General features: G+C 41.4%; 1 protein-coding gene across 1 annotated transcript in view; it reads left to right on the top strand.

The window, feature by feature from the left end:
• HDGFL3 (HDGF like 3) overlaps nt 1–14557 on the top strand; it is a 37101-nt gene extending 22544 nt beyond the window's left edge. The window contains exons 2-6 of the mRNA XM_058846643.1: nt 189–265; nt 3480–3618; nt 4916–5074; nt 6632–6778; nt 13433–14557. Of these exons, the coding sequence (XP_058702626.1) occupies nt 189–265; nt 3480–3618; nt 4916–5074; nt 6632–6778; nt 13433–13438 (528 nt within the window). The 3' untranslated portion in view covers nt 13439–14557. The remainder of the gene's footprint in view (nt 1–188; nt 266–3479; nt 3619–4915; nt 5075–6631; nt 6779–13432) is intronic.
• The last annotated feature ends 1224 nt before the right edge of the window (nt 14558–15781 follow it).

Consider the following 15781-nt stretch of genomic DNA (forward strand, 5'->3'; position numbering starts at 1 on the left):
TCTGACTTTGTATGACCTGCCTGTCTGAAAAACCAGCAGCTGTCTTCCCTTCCCCACCCCAGCACACAGTGGGACTTCCCAAGGCTGCAGGATACCTGTGCTAGAACCTCCATGGCTTGGAAGGGACTCTTGGATGAGGGACACCACTTCTGGGAATAATCTTTTTTCCACTGCTTTCTTTCTTGTAGATTGATGAACTTCCTGAAGGAGCCGTGAAACCTCCAGCAAATAAATACCCCATCTTCTTTTTTGGGACTCATGAAACGTAAGTGAATGAATGTGACCTGTCCCTTTGAAAATGTCTTTTTCCACTGCAGCTAACAACATTTCCTCTGATTTTATTGGAACAAATCCTGACTGAAGCCATTGGGAGCCTAGAGATAGGTCCTGCAAGCCCAACTCATTTTTATTAACAAATGGGAGTGAAAGCTGAAAGTAGTTGGGAATGCTGCTGCCTTCATGGTCTACCATGAGGTAAACAATAAAAGCCTGTGTTTCCTATAAAGAAATGTGTTGGCATGAATTCATTAAAGGGTCCAAAAAAAGCCCTGAACTCAGAGGCAGGGGCAGACATTTTTTACTTGAATATCCACAACAGCAGAGATCAGGCTCTTGTGTTTGCACTGTGTGAGAACTCACTTGGTAGTCTGTGATACGAAAGGAAGCAGAGCCCAGAGTCTCAGGCAGTCCTCACAGAGCTTTAAAATATGTGCATTCCCAGGAGATTTGTGCTGGGGATATTGTAGGATGGAGCTCACAGAAGTGATGGAAGAACTGAGCTGGCTGAGCTGATAGGGAAAGAAAGGAATCATAGCACAAGAGGTAAGTTAGGTCTCATCATTATTGCTACAAAGTACAGAGTTTCAAGATTATAATGTACATGTCTCTAGTTTGAAATATGTCTGAGTCACATTCCATTTTACATGAAATACTTTAATTTTAAAACTTTTCCTTCCCCATTTTCAGGTAACATGTTTTCTAGAATTCATTTAAAACTGGACAAAATGAAATTCTGATGATATTTTAAATTCAGTGTTAGAGGCTTGAAGCTTTATTAAAAATGTATTTTTTATTTTTGAATTTTAATATTATTCCAGAACACAATAAGCTCCATAGCTCATACATCACATTTTATTAAAAAAAAATAATCTTTAAAGGCAGTTTCTGCTTTATAGAGTTCATAATAGCATTTCTTTAGTTAAAATACTTCTTCCCATTGCTAGAATGAAACAACCTGGTATTTTGATATATTGTGGTCTACTAGTACTGTCACAAAATAATCTGAGAAGGATAAAGTTCAAATAAACTTCTGATGCTTTCAAATCAGAAACCAAAATGTAATTATTTTTTGAATGGAAACATCATTTTTGAGAAAAATTTAAGAAAAAAACCTGACCACTTTTATTCCAAAATAAGTGAATCCCAAACTGATAATCTCTTTTGGATTTTGTGAGCTCATGATCTTACTGTAGCATCTGAAACAGGAAAACATTTTGTAGTTCCTACCTTGTAAATGAAAAGCCAAACTGTTAAAAATGAACTGTAGATTGCAGCTCCTTAGTTTTATAGCAGAGCAGTAGATACTTATACTCTCCCAGTGGCAATGAATGCATCTCAAACAAAGATGTAGACAGTTTTCAGTGTTTACTTTACACAAAAGGCTGTAGAAACATTTCCATACATTACTGTTGAGCTAAGGTAGCTCATACCAAGTTTCACCCAGTTTTCCTTTTGTGTTAGAACTGTTTGTTTATATTTTTGACAATAAGGAGACATCTCCTGGTATTAGCAAAAGTGTAGATAACATAATTTTTTTAGTGTAGCATTTCATATTAATATGACATAGTTTGGAAATCGCTGTTTGGCTTTCAGGTAGAAATGCATTCTTGGCTTTGAAATTATATAATTAAGGTATTTCTCAATATCCAGCTGAGTGTGGATCCCATGCTTTCTCACGTGGAGTTAGAAGGAAGCTCTTTCCTCAGGGACTTGTCATCTGATGCCTTTTCAGCGACCAGTTGGCTCTGCATTGGCAAGCTGCTTGGCCAGTGGGATGATTTAAGTGAATGGAACTTTGCACATTCATAAATGCTGGGCATAAATCAGGCATTAATCTGAAATAATGATTGCAGAAAAGAAGAAATATGATCCTGTGATTAAGGTATTAGACTGAGACTGAATAGAGCTGATTTTTCCTCTCTGCTATCAGTTTGAGTTTGACCTTGGACAAATCTTTGTGCCTCAGAAGCCCATCTGCAAAAAGGGCAGATTCCCAACATCATGGTGAAGTTAAAACAATAAATGTGTTGGACATGGTGGAGCTCCACAATCCCACAGTAATGGAGTCCAGAGAGTTAACATGAATTGTGAGGATCATCAGGAAAGTAGGACAGTGATTATGGTGAAGGACACTGGGACTTGCTCAGCTCTGGTCACTGATGACACAGAATCTTTACTTGTGTGAATGAAGGGGTCCTTTTGCCTTCATTGTTTTAATTTAACTTGTGATTACAATTTCAGCATCATGATGCAGAATACAGTAGACGTAGATATCCAACAAAAAGAAAGTTATACTTTCTTCAGTTTAAGAGTTAAGAAGTTAGTGTTTTACTGTAATGTGTGTAGAAAAAGCAGAACAAATCATCACTCTTCTTTTTTTTTATAATTATTTTTCCCTGCATTGTGGTGATTGTTCCTGAAATTAGTTGGCCCAGTGCATAGCTGACTTAGGCAGCAGCAAAGCACAAAATCTGTCCTTTGCTGTGCTGTCTAAAAAACTATTTGGCCACAAGCACCCTGTGTGTCTCATTGTTTCCTTGTATTACTCATCTGCCTATATTCATCCATTGTTTTTGTTCTTATATGAAATTATAAGATTTTTGGGAAAGAGCATTTTTATTGTGTTTGTACAGAATTTAGTATGAGGGGGTCTAATTCCAAGAAAGCAGCTCCCAGGCTTACTGGCAGTATAGATAATGATAAATGCCACTGCTTTTTCTATCCCAGAGTACAAGGGATAAATTTTGGCTCATGGGTCCTAGGCACTCCTTACATGTTTAACTGTTCATGGGGCACTTTTGAGGCCTTTCTGGATTTAAAATGCTAGGATTGGAAGTTTGGTCCCTTACTATCGCAAGCAATGACATCATAAACTCTTTCATAAACTTTCATAAACTGTTCAAGTGTCAGTTCCCAGCAGGAGTTAATAAAATAGAGATGTTTCAGTTGTTTCTAGAGATACCCAGCATGATGTTTGATGTTTACTACATCAAACATAGGGATGGTGAGCCAATCCATTAAATCAGACTCACAGCAGTAACTGAAAGGCAGTGTGACAAATAAATAAATAAATAAAACTAGAAAATAAATGATGGAATGAGCAGAAGAATAGGGAAAACATTTGCACTGTTCATGTTTTAATTTTTTTGAAGAGGAGAGTGATAAGTCCTTTTTTGAATGTTACCTCTGTTAAAATGCAGTGCGTTCCTGGGGCCCAAAGACCTTTTCCCATATAAAGAATATAAAGATAAGTTTGGGAAATCGAACAAGCGAAAAGGATTTAATGAAGGCCTGTGGGAAATAGAAAACAACCCTGGAGTAAAGTTTACTGGATATCAGGTAAATGAGTTTCACACCTATACCTCCTTATCTTTCTTGTTTTCTTCTTTTACTGCTTGTCAAAGTGAGCATTTTAAGAGTCATGTGTAAGGTTTTGGTTTTGATGGAGGAAGAAAGTTTCACAGCTCTGGTAATTGTGTAATGTAAAGACAACTGTGGTCTCACGCTCTGTGACAAATGGAACTTTAATCATACTGCAGAGCCTTTTGCTTTCAATGATATTCTGGGGTGGTGAAGTGGAAAATTCTGCAACACATTTAGTTAAATTAAAAATGGATGGTTTTATTTACTCCTGTACAAACATGAATAATTTCTGACTTCTTCTTTCTGTTGTTTATTTTTATATCAGGCTCCGTGTATTTTACACAGACCTTAAGGTCACTGCCCTTTTGATTTTTACATTGGTAATGTATAACACAGAGTGTCAAAGCTAAGAGGAGTGAGGAGGTGGAGGGTTAAGCTGCTGTTAGGAGACAGCTGCTGCTGTACAACAGCTCTCCCTGTTGGGTGTCCAGAGCAGAAAGTCAGTGAAGCTGGAGGGGGAGAGGAGTAGTTGGTGGGCTGTATAAAACAAAGAACTTTTCTCATTAAAAAAATGTGGTCCTTTGAAGGCAGGAATCACCTCCAAAAGAAGGCAAACACCTATTACATTATTATCTCAAAACCTTACAAGCCAGAGATACAGACCACCTGCAGAAAAGCTGCTGCCTCTCTCAGTTCCTGTTTCATATTTTCAGCCCAACACATGTTTTGCATACACTTGGGGATTTTAAAAAAATCCAGTGAATAGTTTGTGGGAGATGGGCTGTCAAAGAGTGCTCAGCCTGCTGGTCAGGGTTTGCTTTCCCAAAACACAGAGACCTTGCCCTTTGAGGGGAGTGTAACAGCCATCTCCTCTCACAAAAAAAATTCTCTCCTATTGCAGCCAAAGTCTAAAAGTTTCAGTAGTTTTTCCCAAAGCAGAACATGCCAGGTCTCTCCACTGAGCAGCCTTTAGTTCTCCTCCAGCAAACACATTTTTTTTATCAGATCTTCTGTTTCTGTGTAAACCCTTCAGAACATGCTATCCCAGACTCTGCATCTGATAACTGAGTTCAGGTGGTGACTGAGAAAATTGGCTTTGCAGCCCGTTTTCCTGATAATTGCAAAAATAACCTGAGCTCTTCCTAACTATAGCAATTAAAGCGTAAGATGTCCATTTTCACTGTCTCTATCTTCAATGCAGAACAAAAATCAGCTAATAGGTATTACTGATATTTTTATTGTTTATGTTATTATTGTTGTTGCTATTTTAAAGGCGATTCAGCAACAGAGCTCATCAGAAACTGAAGGAGAAGGAGGAAATACAGCAGATGCCAGCAGTGAGGAGGAAGGTGATCGGGTAGAAGAGGATGGAAAAGGAAAAAGAAAGAATGAAAAAGCCGGCTCAAAACGGAAAAAATCCTACACTTCAAAGGTTATCTTCTGACTTTTCCTGTTGTTATGCATGGGCATTTATAATTGGAATACTCTTCACCTCATGGAAATTTGTTCTTCCTCCTTTAGCATTTTGATTCTGAAACCACAACAGTGATGCTCACATAGGCAAAGGGGAGTGCTCTTACTTGGTAGACAGCCTTGGTGAGACACCAGTTGAAATACTGTGCCCTGTTCTAGTGCCCACACACTGAGAAGAAGGTGAAACTATGGGAAGGAGATCAGAAGGGCTGGAAAGAAAACCCATGCAAAGATGGATTGATAGGTTTGATCATTTCAGATAGATCTCTCCCCAAGAAGAATAAAAAAAGCCTTAGGAGTGGGCCTCCTGAGAGTCATGAGTTCAGGTTTCGTTCCTGTCCTGGAGAATTGAAGCTTCCCTCTCCCATCTCCCAAAAAGATCTGGTATGGTCAGATGTGCTCAGCTGCTCCTCTTGTAGCTGAGCGTAAAATACTTCAGTCCAGAATACAGAATGGGAAGGAGGAAGAACTAATTCATTAAGCAAGGAGTAGGATGCTCAATTTGTATATGTAAGATCTGCACTGTAGTACCTACCAGCCTTTTAATGTCCTAAGTAACAGTGTAGATCACAAGCTAAGAGTAATGTGTCTGTCTCACAGTGGCTGGTAGACATAATCCCCTGAGAAGTGCCACCTTTGGGTTCAGATAAACTTCTCACTTGTCACCTGGGTAAAGGGGAGCAGCATTATAGTCACCTCCTCTGGTTCTGTGTGTGCCTCCAGGGCTGCACTTTGCCTGAAAATTTGTGGAAAGTGTGGCAGAGTCAATTTATTCACATTCATGTTATTCCCTTCTCTGAAAGTGAAAACTAATTGAAATGAGAAGAAGCAAGCAAACAATCTGATCCAGGCACAGTTTGGGGGAGAGTGTGAATTTTTGTGGTTGATCCACCGAACAAAATGTATTTTCACCCCTTTTGTGTGTTTTACATTAGAAATTCAGGTCTGGTCTACCATCTTCTTTCCAGAAGACTGGGCAAACAGAGGATTATGAAAATGGTGGCTTAATGCCACAATTTATCCTTTTGTACTGTAGAATTGCATAACATAAAGGGAACAGAAAAGATGTATTGGTTCCACATGGCTCTAATGTTAATATATTAAAGCTGACAGCACTAAAAAAAAAGTATGGAAAGCAGCTCTGCTAATGTTATTCTCATTTTACATCTCTGTGTTTAATCAAAACTTTTGTCAGGCTGGCACCATCTGTTTCATTAACTAACAAAACCTACAGGTGACCCAACACTAATACCCAGCTCCTATTACTGTGTCTGTCTTTCAGTCAATTGAGCTGCCAACCTGTGCTGAACACAGAATCTCACAGAAATTTCCTTCACTGGTAGCAGTAACTCTAGCTACTTCACCTGAAAAATGCTTTTCACCCTATGTATCCTCCCCAGTATTCGCTTTGAACAGGGAAATTCATGATCAGACAGCATTCCACATACACTTCTGAAGTGTCTTTCTGTGGCTGAAGCTCAGGTTTTAATTTTAACTTTGTTGTTGATCATTTCAGAAATCCTCCAAGCAGTCACGGAAATCTCCCGGAGATGAAGATGATAAGGACTGCAAAGAGGAAGAAAATAAGAGCAGCTCTGATGCTGGGGACGCAGGCAATGACACAAGGAATACTTCTTCAGATTTGCAGAAAACCAGTGAAGGGGTAATTCCTGTAATTCACTTCCCATACACTTTGCTCCCAGGGGTCTTTGGAGCCAGGGATGAGCTGGGTGTATCACATGCCACCTTCTTGGCTTACATTTCAGTGCTCAGAATGTGTTTAGAACAAAAACATGGACTTGGTGCCTGCAGTGGTACAAATTTTGCTCTAGAGAAATGACTGAAAAAGAGCATTATTTTTGTTCTGACACTTGCATAGATGTCAGCTGAGAGGAGCTACTGAAAACCATGAGCTGGAATGATGCAAAATTGATGTGAGAGCAGAATCAGACTGTTTGCATAATGCATGTTGGCTCACTAACAGGGGGAGCCTACTTACCCTCTCACACTTGTTTAATTTGTGCGGTCCCAGTGTCTTCTTCAGAGTTCATGAGGGTTCATGTGCACACTGCAGCTCCCAGGGCAGATGCTGCCCTGGGCTGTGACCTTACAAGGACAGGATATACAGAATGTATATCCAGAGCAGCTTCATACAATCTCCTTGTGTGTTTGTGTCAATTGTGTGTTCATATCAATATTACTTTGTTGTGACCACAACAAGACAAGAAGGCTGCTGAGCAGGGGGATTAGCATGGCAACTGGTTACTCAGACACCTTTAACAACCTCTGCTATTTCTGAGCCTTTGGAGCAGCAGAAGCCTCTGCTCCAGCACTTACAGCTCCAACTCAGATCCAGTCCTTGCGCAGTTCCCATGCCAGGGCTCTGCCACGTGGGCAGCAGCCGGGCTGGGCTGCAGCAGGAGCTGAGTGACACGAATCCCCAGGTGTGAGAGGCAGCCAGCCAGCACAGGCTCTCATCTGACACTGCTGAGGTGCCCTAGCACCCAGCTGCGTGCTCAGCCACAGCCCTTGCTCACAAAACACAACCTCTGGGGAGCTGCTGCTGCCTCCTGCTAAAAGATTCCTCCCAGAGCTTCCTTCCCCCGTGTCTCTCTGCTTTATAAAGACTTTGATAGGTAGCTCATGGGGTCAGGAGGAAAATGTGCCCTGAGTGTCTCCCATTCACTCTGAACAAGCTTGAGGCAGAGACTGATGCAAGGAGACACTGCCCAGCTGTGCCCTCCCAGCCTGTCACCCACAGGGTGTCAGAAGCTGATGAGTGTGGCCCATGTTCTGCCTAGAGAGCTCTGTGACACTTCCATGTCTTCAGATAGGTATTTGAGTGGGAAAACTGTTTGTGAGATGCATCTGAGGTAGCAAGAGATTCAGCAGGGCCTGCTGTATTTCCTGTGTTTGTAGCAGTGGCAGGGGATATGTCTGTGAACTTCAGGCACATTTTCCATGTAAGGACAAAATGCTTACTGAGTTAAGTCAGTCACAGACTAAGTGGCTAAAATGTCACACAGGATGTTGGCTTTGTGGCTGTTGACATTCATATGGCTCTTTCTTCTGGGTGTGACATGCTTGGGAGGTGGAGTCCAGCATGCTACAACATTGTGATGCTTCTCAGCATTTTTAGGATTACAGGTATTTTAGCCTCTGTGCTGAAATATTGAAATACTGAAACACTGAAATACTGTCAATAGTCTTATGCTTCCTGCCAGCACCAACTTGAAGAAACACTCACAATCGATACTGTCATACCCATGTGGGGAGATGGCTCTGCCCTGACTTCTGCAGCCCCAGCACTCAGCCTTGAACTCAGACTAGAGCAACCACTCCGTTACTAGGTCTTGGATCTTTTAACATTATGGAAAGGTGGAGTTTTAGTAATATGGATTGAAGAGACAATGGGCATATGGTTTTAAGGGCAGAGATAAAAGCACTGATAAGTTTGGAAAAGTTCACATCCTGATCCACATATTTCACCTTGGGTATTTCTGCTGCAAAATCATTTCACACATGAATCTCCAGCACTTCATGGAGGTTTTGTCAGGAGTGCAATTCTCTTTGAGGACCAGGAGGGGACACTCCATGTCCTGCTGCTCCTCAGAGCCACACCAAGTGGCTTTTTAGAAGGTCTGCCTTCAGAAGACACAGGGCACTTAGGGGAAGAGCAGCAGGTTCTCTCAGTCGGTGTTAAACAGGCAGTCCTGCAGCACATCCACATTGGCCAGCTGGGCCACGGGGCCAGCTGTCCTGCTGGACACTGCAGCCACGTCCTGCTGGACACCCACACTGAGGCTCTGCTGCAGGGCACTGAGCTCCTCCAGCCCACACTCTTGGACTTCTCTGCTGTAAAAAGGAAGGCTGAAAAAGACCGACATGTGCTTGCAGAGTTGGGATATGATCCTTCTGTTCACACACATGAATTCAGAAGAATGTCTCGATCTGCTAAAATTCACCACCATAGATGGGATGATGGTCTCTTTAGAGTCACTCAGCTCGTGAGAAGAGCCCTGGGCCAGCAGCAGGCAGTGTGAAGAGGATGGGCTTCCTCCCCTGTGGTGTGCAGAGCCCACTGCTCCGCTGCCCCAGGTCGGCTGCACTGGGACCTTGGTGAGGGCGTGAGACGGCGCCAGGACCCTCCGGAACGGGCACGGGGTGCAAAGCAGTGCTCACTCAAAATAAGATGTAGAAAGATACCCTGAAGGCACAGACAAGCAAAACAAGGGTTCAGGGCCCTTATCTCTAGGAGAGGCGTGTTTCATTCCCATGGTTTTGCCATTGTGACCAGCTGCTTGAGAGCTGCCTGCTCATGGAGGCTGGGCCACCAAGCTCTTCTCTTAATAATACTATTAATAATGAGGTAGTAATTAGCTTTTATAATGCCTGGACTGTAGGCTGGAGACACATTTCTCCTCCTCAGATCAGATGGAATCTTGCCTTTTAATCACACTCTTACCCTCAGCATTATAGGGATCTTCTTGAAGGGCTAACAGCTGAAGTCAAATGATTGCCGGAGAACCTTCACCTATATTTTTTAATGAAAATTCTAACCTCCAGGTGGTAGAGGTAAGCTTGAAAATGTGAAGTGATGGCTTCCTGAAGACTCAAACCCAGAGCAAATAAAAGTACTTTCAGAGCTATTATATTTCTTTTTCAGACAATTTCATACTGTTCAAGGGCTCAACTTGTGATTTTCTTTTTATCCCTTGGGTAGACAAAGGTGCTTTCTGTTTTTATCTCCATCCCTTAGTTTCTGAGCTATTCTGCAGTACTACAGGCACTCTCAAGAAAGAGACATTTTCTCAGACCCAACCATAGCTGGTAATTGTGTCCCATCACTACCTGTTTTTCAAGCTCTTTCCTTAACTGCTGTTCTTTGTCTGATTCCTTTCCCAGAAAGAGGCAGAGCCTGAGCCTCAGGGGTTAATCATCCAATATTAATTAACTAACAGTGTATTAGCTAAGACAGCTCATCCCAGAGTTTGCTCAAATCTTGGTCATAGAATCACCCCAGAAATGTTCTCTGCTGTTAAATACTAAATTGTTTTGGCTTTCTCAGAATACCATGTAAAGAGAATTTTCTGTGGAAAGGTATTCATGGCTCTATGTTGTTTACTTTCATGGTATTAAGTTAGCTCATAAATCAGTGAATTCATGGCAGCAGATTTACATTCCTCATTTAAATCTCTGGTGACTTGTGTCTTCAGTTCTTGACTGGCCTAACTGAATCTTTGTAACTGAACACCTAAACTGCTTTTTACTTTTACTCTCTGGATGGCCATGTACTCATGTTTGAAAGCTGGCTGTGGTTCTGGCCTTCTTAGAGAGTGTTTGAAGGTCAGGGTCAGCACACAGGGTATGTGGCAAGTTTTCATTTTGCTATTCACTGTTTCAGTGACAGTCTGGGCAGTGTGTTGGTAAAGGAGGCATTTGCTTGGTGTACAGATGCAGGAGGTGAATAATTTTACTGTCTTCAGAGAAGAATAAATTTGCTGGAAATGAAATACATTTTCTTGATCCTGGTACAGCCTGAATATTAAAATGGAGTAAAGAACTGTGATCCTTTTACTCACACTGACAATCAGTTACCAACTGAGTCAGTGGATCTATTTGTGGAGGCAACTGCCAGCATGAATAAGGGGATCAAAATCTCATCCAAAAGTATTGCCACCTGACACCATTGCATTTGGGAGAACATATTTAAAACAGCCTGTGTCTAGGCTTTTTTGTTGTGGTGTTCTTGTGGGGTAGCAACAATCCCAGTTACTGCTGTGAAGTACAAGTGCAATGGCCAGAGAAACACAGGTTCACTGTGTCCTTCTGATGTGGTTTTGAGATGTTTGGTTACTTTGCTCTTCTTTACTTACCAAGAATAACATTGGTCAGGCTGCATAACAGGTGTGGGGGGCTATCAGCATTGAAAGCATAGCATTTAGGGCTCAGTTCAATGTAAAAGCATTTTATATAAAAAATGAAAACAGAGTATGTTTTTCTGTCTGATTTTATTTTCCTGCAATTTGAGGCATGCTAAAATTTACCCTTCAGAGCAAAAGATAACATTTGTAAGAAAGTGTCTAACTATTGCACAGTAAAAATTTCTATGTAAAAATCAAAGATTGGCATAGTATATGGTGTAAAGAATTGTGTCGTCTGCTGCCTTCCAGTAGCTCAGAATAACAGCACTGCTGGCTAAGGACATGGGACATAACTCAGAGGAAACATAAATGTCTGAATGCAAGTTCAGATTAAAGCAACCAGTACAGATGAAATATTTGCAGCTCTGTGTACATCAAATCCCATAACCACTTTGACCTCAAACCAGCATGGAATAGCAATTATTGTACAGAGCAAGTAAACAATTATCCTTCTGCCCATGCAGTTTTAAAGTACAGGATGGCTGAATTAGTTGCCAGACACTGTTAAGGAAGAAATTTTCAGTGTCAGAAAAACAGATGGCAGTTTGTGGGTTTAGTTTTGTTCCCTGCTCAGTTTTCTCTGTGCTGTCGTTGATAACAGAAACTTTGCACTCAAATCAGTCAGATCCTGTGCTCTTTCCTCTGTGTGCAGCAGCGCTGGGCAGCATGGCACACGTACCGTAGCTTACAGCGAAGCTGGGAGACTTGTTCAAACAAAGATGTTTGAGAGTTGATCTGTTTCTGAAGAGATGTGAAACCATGGAGACCAGAGGATGTGCTCAGCTCTGCCGCATGCCCGATCAGCGGCTGCGGCAGGGCCGAGCTGCAGGGCAGGGCTGGCAGCGAGGCCTCCAGGGGTTCTCTCTGCTCCTGGGGACCAGGGACCTGCTGACTTCTGGGGCATCTGCACTGCACCCAGGAGGCAAAATGTGTGTCATGATGGAACATGGCACTGGAAACTGTGAAAACTCTAGAGAATGACTTGCATTATCTCTCTTTGTCGTCCCTCCCATGCCCAGCAGCTGTGTCTGTGAGACAGTGTGGAGGGAAGTATTAATGCACCCAGCACCCCACGTTAAGAATGATCCTACCCAATCTTCTGGACATAGCCCAGAAGGGAATTGTGGTTAATAATTGCAAAGGTTTCATAGTCTAAAAGGACATCTTTCTGTGCTGGATCTGAGAGTTACAGCATAGGAACCAACTGTGTTAGCCAGTGGGAACCTTAGCGGAAAGCAGGGTTTGATTGACTGATCATGTGTAGTTGTTTTAATGGTGTCTGAATCTGAAGGGAAAGGAACAGCAGTGAATCCCCCCTCAAAGCATCTCTAAGTATGATCTCACTGACTCTGAAACAGGAGAGGCCTCTGGAGTGTGATGTACTGGATGGGCAGCTTTTTAGGGGAGTCAGGGCTCCGGTAGTTCCTGTAAACCACGGCCGCATGCTGAGCACTTGCTAATAACCCCTGATTGTGTGTTGTTAGTCAGGATGTACCAGGAGCTCCCACACAGAAAGCACAGGTTTCCATTCTTACTGTTCACAACCACTTGTCATAGGAGAGAACTGCACTGTCCAAACACGGGGTAGTGTTGTATTGTAGTAGTTGTAGTGTTGTAGGAGAAGGGATGCCTTGCTCAGAGGTGGGTGGTGATGGTGCACTGCATGCTGTCATGTTGCTGGCTAATGTAACACATCCCAAGGCCATCAGGTGAATTCTGCAATCTCTGTTCAATTTGAGGAAACCAAGGCTCGTAGATGCTCGCCATGTGCGGAGTCTGATCCTGATGCCGCTAATGCCAGGGAAAGCAAGAGCTGACCTTGACTCAGCCGTGGAAGTGGGAGTTCCTTCCTTTTCTGTCATCACCTTACAGTGAACTGGAGCCAAACTATTTCCTTTTCAGAAGCAGCATTTGAATCCCTTAGCGATGAAAATGTTTATCTTTGCTCATGCTTGCTAAGCTTTTGTGTATTTGAACAAGAGGGTGTTCCTGTGGCTGGACATCCAGGAATGCAGCAGTGCCCGAGCTCCTGCATGAAGCCCATCAGTGATTTAGTGCAGTGAAAAAAAACAAAATTTGGTTGTGCCTGAAGTGTGCTACAAGGTTTGTAATGGAGTGACTGGGGAAAAAACCCACCTACATACATCACTGGAGCTATTGAATACAGCCCTAAATGTTTACTTTTAAACTGTGCTCATTAATATTTTGTAGTGTTATGTTTAGTTGATGTAGCAAAGCAGTTTTCTCCAGGAAAAAAAAAATTGTTTGAACAGACCAGGTGGTCACTTGTACCTGTGACTTTTAAGTGTGGAAATATGCCACCAGTTGTATCAAGTTTGATGAGGCAAGTTATTTCTTACATTAAATGTAACTTTTTTCTCTTTCTCTTTCAGACTTAACCAACAAAATGACTGCTGAATATTAAGGGAAAATACAAGAAGGTTACATGTTTGGTTGTCTAATATTCTTGGATTTGATATGAGTCACCACATCTGTTCATTAGTACCATCAACAGCATCCCAGTTTGTATGCACATTATTCACATTCCTATCTGTTGTGTTTGCAGAAATGACATTTTTACCCTTTTTTCTAAGGGTTACTTTTTGATTTTCATATTATTTGGTTGCATGAAGTTGCCCTTTTTCCAGTGGCTGAGGTTTATGAAGATATTGCATACTTGAACATGTTTTAGATTCCTTTTCTAGACAGAAAAGGCATAACTCTAAATTATATCATTCTAAATCAACATTTTTTAAACACAACTAAATCTTAGAAATTAGTCCCCTCCATACAATGCTACAATAATCTTCCACACACAAACATAATCTTAAATTTTCCTATATCCATTCTCTCTTGGGTTTTGATCAGTTTACAACATAAAAGAAAAATTCTTCTTCAGCTGAAATCACCACCAAGTTCAATAATATAATAAAATACCTTTCCTTATTAGAAGTACCTAGCTAGTTATACTCTTAATACTTCTCCAAACCATGATGTAATGTACACTATCTGACTTAGTTCCTATATGTGGAGTTAGTGAAAGTCTTTTTGTGTTTCTTTAGATTAATACGAGAATTTTTCCAATGCCAACACAATTTGAAATCATTCATTTGGATGCTTTCCATTTTTAAGCTTACTGTGATATACAGCCCTATGGGAAACCAAAACAAAACATCAATTTTAAATAACGAAAGGCTTAAAAAAGGATGCTGTCATTCTGGCTTTTTTTTTCCTTTTGGAAATAGAACTAGACTAGTAAGTAAGCATTCCAAATCCATTACTCTGTGTACATTATTGTTGCTATTGTGATAATAGAGATTTTTATTTATTTTTATGCCAGCTTTTATTGTGAAAACATATTTAGTCTGGTTTTATCAATCCTTGTTATGCTTGTCCTTGGAACATCTTTTGCGTATTCAAGGTTTGTAGTTGATGAGTTTACTGTAAAAAACTAAAAAAAAAAAAAAAAAAACCACAAGGAAAAAAAAACAAAAAAAACCACCAAAACAAAACAAAAAGGAAACAAAAAAAATGTATTGTTTTTACAGAATAAATTTATTGGAATGTGTATTGGGAGTAAGGTTTGAGGTTGTAAGCAACTAAGTTAGCGTCATATTTGGCTTCATACGTGTAATAATGTGAGGTATTAATGTAAGTCAAGTATTAAAGCAAAACATTCTGTTAACATGAGTTGACCATAATAGATACAAGTGCAGGTGAGATCTTTATTTTTTCTGTACTTTGCCTTTTCTGGATAACAGGAGGTCATTAAATTCACCTTGAATGTATTCAAAGTTTCTTTAAAGACATCAGAAGTAACATCAGAGGCTCGAATGTTTGTGAGCCAGCACGTCCTGTGACAGCCCGGCAGCGCTGGGTTTGTTTCCCTGGGAAGAGGCACTGGGATGGAGCTATCCCAAAGCCTGAGGAGCTGCACCAGGGATGCTGGGTGCCAACAAGCATTGCCTGAGGTGAGCTGTGGTTGTTTTGAACCTGCCCCTTTGGCTGGAGGTGTAAAACCTGGGGCGTCTCCTCTGACTGCTGGTGGGAACTGCACAGCGGTGTTCAGCAGGAGAGTGTTACAGCCTGAATTTCTCAGTGCTCTGAAGGTCCCCTCATGCAGGGTGCAACACACAGCCATGTGAACTGCTTCCTTGTTACTGATTAGGCTTAAAAATAAAACTCTTTCAATCAAAACACCAAGAAGTCAACATACCCAAATAAAGTGTTTCCAGTTAAAATGTTTCAGCTAGTTTCATCTGTGAGAAAGGCACTAGGTGTACTGCTTTTTAATATAAATACACATAGAAGGCATAGAAATAGCTGTAATTGCAAATAGAAGCATAAGCTGCCCAAACCAAGGTTGCTGTGTTTGCTGCTGCTTGTTTCTGAGCCAGCAGCATTAGCCAAAGTAGCTGCAGAGACACAGCCAAAACCCCTCCTCTCTGGAAATGCAGAGCCTGAGCCCAGTGGCTCACGGTCCTGAGCCCTCTGTGCCCAGCCCACAAGTGCTGGTGAGCACCTGCTCGGCTTCAAGCAGGTGAGCAGTCCTTGCAGAAGTGAATCCTGAAGAGAATTAACAAAACTATATGATTTGCTTATCATATATGGAGTCTTACCATAAGAGTTGATTGCTTCTTAAAAGATTTCTTGGGATTTTTAACAAGGTTGACCCACAAGACATACTTTTTGACAAATAAAACATGTGCATGTGACAGAGTTATGTATGTTAATTTTTCATG

Source organism: Poecile atricapillus, chromosome 11, assembly GCF_030490865.1.
Source record: "Poecile atricapillus isolate bPoeAtr1 chromosome 11, bPoeAtr1.hap1, whole genome shotgun sequence".
Classification (NCBI taxonomy): Eukaryota; Metazoa; Chordata; class Aves; order Passeriformes; family Paridae; genus Poecile; species Poecile atricapillus.